The 5,000-nt window shown below is 47.6% G+C and overlaps 1 protein-coding gene across 1 annotated transcript in view; it reads left to right on the top strand.

Moving 5' to 3' along the window:
- The window catches only part of LOC306921367 (voltage-dependent T-type calcium channel subunit alpha-1H-like), a gene marked incomplete at both ends in the record, with an annotated part of 202,737 nt that overhangs the window by 164,595 nt on the left and 33,142 nt on the right, over window positions 1-5,000 (top strand). Inside the window, 2 exons of the mRNA XM_079498478.1 lie at window positions 281-351; window positions 3,958-4,036. Of these exons, the coding sequence (XP_079354604.1) occupies window positions 281-351; window positions 3,958-4,036 (150 nt within the window). The remainder of the gene's footprint in view (window positions 1-280; window positions 352-3,957; window positions 4,037-5,000) is intronic.

Below are 5,000 nucleotides of genomic sequence, written 5' to 3'. Positions count from 1 at the left end.
TCAACTAGTCAACTAGTACCAACAAGGTCGACTAGTGGATTTACTAGTCGACTAGTTGAATAGTCGACTAGTTGCTTAATGCCCTAACGCACGCTCGCACGCACGCACGCACGCACGCACGCACGCACGCACGCACGCACGCACGCACGCACGCACGCACGCGCACACACACGCACACGCGCACACACACACACACACACAGTTAACCGTTAACTGATTGAATTGTTGTAATTATCATTTCAGTAACGTACAGTTGTACTGTTGTTATTATCATTCTCAGTGCTGAAGCTATTGAAGATGGCCACCGGGATGCGATCTCTGCTGGACACGGTGATGCAGGCCCTGCCACAGGTACCCTGTTTACATTATGACTAACAACACTGTGATGCAGGCCCTGCCACAGGTACACTGTTTACATTATGACTAACAACACTGTGATGCAGGCCCTGCCACAGGTACACTGTTTACATTATGACTAACAACACTGTGATGCAGGCCCTGCCACAGGTACACTGTTTACATTATGACTAACAACACTGTGATGCAGGCCCTGCCACAGGTACACTGTTTACATTATGACTAACAACACTGTGATGCAGGCCCTGCCACAGGTACACTGTTTACATTATGACTAACAACACTGCGATGCAGGCCCTGCCACAGGTACACTGTTTACATTATGACTAACAACACTGCGATGCAGGCCCTGCCACAGGTACACTGTTTACATTATGACTAACAACACTGTGATGCAGGCCCTGCCACAGGTACCCTGTTTACATTATGACTAACAACACTGTGATGCAGGCCCTGCCACAGGTACCCTGTTTACATTATGACTAACAACACTGTGATGCAGGCCCTGCCGCAGCTACACTGTTTACATTAGGATTAAAAATGTATAATCCAAAATTAGCTTGTTGACTTCCATTGTACGTTGAAAAGGGGCTCTCAAAGTCACTCCTTTAGCACCTGAAGCCATTTAGACCTGAGGACGCATCCGTGTCACCTTATACTGTTAAACCACTTTAACCATTATTTTGTTGAAAAATAGAAGATTATCAATTATAACGTCAAGGTAGCACGGCACCGAGTACCGCGCTATACCTTGATGTCTCTGTGGTCTTTGTAGTTTGTCTTTATAACAGAGACACAGGGTGTCATTGTCTTTGTAGTTGGTCTTTATAACAGAGACACAGGTTGTCATGTCATGGTAGGGCATTCACTTCTAGTAATTTTTACTAGTTGACTAGTTGTTGACTAGTTGCCTAGTTTAGTAGTTCTTTGCTTAATGCCCTATGTCATGGTCTTTGTAGTTTGTCTTTAAAGTTACAAAGATGAAAGCAGAGCCATGCAGAGGCAGGGTAGACATGACAGCACCATGTGGCTCAGCGCTGTGATGCCAGTCTCTATCTCTCTCTCTCTCTCTCTCTCTCTCTCTCTCTCTCTCTCTAAATTTAGAGTATACTGCCCCTTTTTTCCTCCCAATTAAGTTGTTATGCAAATTAATTCCTCCACGCACATGTCTGTGTGTTGTCACTGCTGGTGTGTCCTACCTACTGGCTCACCTGCCAGTGGGGAGCACCCACCGGGAGGACATACTGTTGTATCCTATACTGACTCACCTGCCAGTGAGGAGCCCCCACCGGGAGGACGTACTGTTGCATCCTATACTGACTCACCTGCCACTGAGGAGCCCCCACCGGGAGGACGTACTGTTGTATCCTACTGGCTCACCTGCCAGTGAGGAGCCCCCACCGGCAGGACGTACTGTTTTATCCTATACTGACTCACCTGCCAGTGAGGAGCCCCCACCGGGAGGACGTATACTGTTGTATCCTATACTGACTCACCTGCCAGTGAGGAGCCCCCACCGGCAGGACGTACTGTTTTATCCTATACTGACTCACCTGCCAGTGAGGAGCCCCCACCGTGAGGACGTACTGTTGTATCCTATACTGACTCACCTGTCAGTGAGGATCCCCCACCGTGAGGACGTACTGTTGTATCCTATACTGACTCACCTGCCAGTGAGGAGCCCCCACCGGGAGGATGTACTGTTGTATCCTGCTGGCTCACAGTGCCAGTGAGGAGCCCCCACCGGGAGGACGTATACTGTTGTATCCTATACTGGCTCACCTGCCAGTGAGGAGCCCCCACCGGGAGGACGTACTGTTGTATCCTATACTGGCTCACCTGCCAGTGAGGAGCCCCCACCGGGAGGACGTACTGTTGCATCCTATAATGGCTCACCTGCCAGTGAGGAGCCCCCACCGGGAGGACGTACTGTTGTATCATATACTGACTCACCTGCCAGTGAGGAGCCCCCACCGGGAGGACGTACTGTTGTATCCTACTGGCTCACCTACCAGTGAGGAGCCCCCACCGGCAGGACGTACTGTTGTATCATATACTGACTCACCTGCCAGTGAGGAGCCCCCACCGGGAGGACGTACTGTTGTATCCTGACTCACCTGCCAGTGAGGAGCCCCCACCGGCAGGACGTACTGTTTTATCCTATACTGACTCACCTGCCAGTGAGGAGCCCCCACCGGGAGGACGTATACTGTTGTATCCTGACTCACCTGCCAGTGAGGAGCCCCCACCGGCAGGACGTACTGTTTTATCCTATACTGACTCACCTGCCAGTGAGGAGCCCCCACCGGGAGGACGTATACTGTTGTATCCTATACTGACTCACCTGCCAGTGAGAAGCCCCCACCGGGAGGATGTACTGTTGTATCCTACTGGCTCACCTGCCAGTGAGGAGCCCCCACCGGGAGGACGTACTGTTGTATCCTTTACTGACTCACCTGCCAGTGAGGAGCCCCCACCGGTAGGAGACCCCACCAAACATCAAGGACCATCATCACAGTGACCACAGGATGGCCGCAGGGCTGTGTCCTGAGCCCCCTGCTGTTCAGCCTATAGATACTGACCCATGATTGCACTGCCACGTTTGGCAGTAATCAGTTTGACGATTATTATTATTATTATTATTATTGACGACAGTATTAACAACATGGTGCAGTTCACACTGTCTACAGGAGGTGGAACTATTAACAACATGGTGCAGTTCACACTGTCTACAGGAGGTGGAACTATTAACAACATGGTGCAGTTCACACTGTCTACAGGAAGGAGGTGGAACTATTAACAACATGGTGCTCTTCCTGAATGTGGACAAAACAAAAGAGGTGGTTGTTTGATTTCAGGAAGACATGCAGTTTTTTTTTAAAGTTGCTATATAAGCAATAATATGTCTACATTTTAATTACCTTTTTATTTTATTTTTATTTTTAATTCAGACAGCCAGCAATGGGTAAAACGCTCCCCCCAAAAATGAGTCTCTGTGACACATCTAGGGGCCACAATCTGATTCACAAGCTTTGTCTTTGGTCGATTTGCCTGTCTACTTCCTGATTGGTTAGTCATTTCGACCGTTTTTTCCCCGACCAATGACAAAGCTTCTAGGAACATCTTTGAATGCAGATTGTGGCCCCTAGATGTGTCACAGAGACTACATTTTTTGTTGGAGCGTTTTACTCATTGCTGGCTGTCTGAATACCAAAAAATAAATAAAAAACAAAGCCATTACATTTTTTACATAGCCTATTATTTCTTATAGCAGCTTTAATAGTAAAAATCACACCCGTGTGAACTGAGTGGTGCAAGGTCTTATATAGCCTGATCAGCTGTGGTCTGACGTAATGTCAGTGACCATAGTAACCATGCTCATTCTTTTGGGCCCCACGTACAGGTACACACAAACACGGATACAAACAAAGCTGGTTGTTGGAGTGGTTTGCACCACTCAAAAATACCTATCCCTTATCCTATGGACGAAAATAGGGCCCTACATGTTTCTGTCCATGTTGTACATGAATGTGATCTCTATTTAAATGGGTCATATATGTGTGTGTGCATGTGTGTGTGTGTGCGTGCGTGCATCTATAGGTGGGGAATCTAGGTCTACTCTTCATGCTACTGTTCTTCATCTACGCAGCGCTGGGAGTCGAGCTCTTTGGAAAACTGGGTTAGTGTGTGTGTGTGTGTGTGTGTGTGTGTGTGTGTGTGTGTGTGTGTGTGTGTGTGTGTGTGTGTGTGTGTGTGTGTGTGTGTGTGTGTGTGTGTGTGTGTGTGTGTGTGTGTGTGTGTGTGTGTGTGTGTGTGTGTGTGTGTGCCTGCATACAATATGGGATGCGTGCATGCACATGAGTGCTTATGGTGTGTGTGTGTGTGTGTGTGTGTGTGTGCGCGCGTACATACGTGCGTGTGTGCAGGCATATCCGATTGCTTAAATGATATGCATATGTATTCATGCATATATGACAGAAACACTGTATGCATGCTTATGTATATGTACGTGTGTGTGTGTATCTGTGCCATATAGTACGCTAAATGTAAATACTGCGTGCGTGCGTGCGTGCGTGCGTGCGCATCCTGCCTTCACAGTCCTTTCCAGGTCATTAGGTTATGAACGGTAAATCATGGTAATTATGTTAACGATGTAATCAGCGGTGATTGATTAATTAGCCGTGTGTCTCTGACGCCCGGCCGACCAGCACTGATCTTCAAGTCAAACCTCCGGGGGGGAGGGGGAGAGACACCTTGACCCTTGACCTCTTAGGATGGTCGTTATTCATCTTGAATTATCTCGTCTCTCAGAGCTGAGGTTCATCGTCATAATTGATAATTGATGATCATGGGTTTCACCAATTGAGGCCACCTCCCCGTCCTTCATTTGCCGCACCAGTGTTGTTTTTGGCAGCAAATTTCTATTTTAGTTTTAGTCGTAGTCTCTTGAATAGTTCTCATTTAGTGTTTTTGTGTTAGTCTAATTTTAGTCGACTAAATCTACGGGTGATTTTGACGACTAAAATGTATTTTGGCAGGTCTTGATGCGTCGTAATGGCTAATTTTACACTTGCTGAAAATAGCCGATCTCCAAGCTCACAACGCGTCGCGCTTGTAGATCTGCTATTTTCAGCATGCAACCA

Source organism: Electrona antarctica (assembly GCF_951216825.1).
Source record: "Electrona antarctica genome assembly, chromosome: 4".
In the NCBI taxonomy this organism is placed as follows: Eukaryota; Metazoa; Chordata; class Actinopteri; order Myctophiformes; family Myctophidae; genus Electrona; species Electrona antarctica.
Note: the sequence above shows the minus strand (reverse complement) of the source record. Positions and strands in the feature narration are given on the sequence as shown.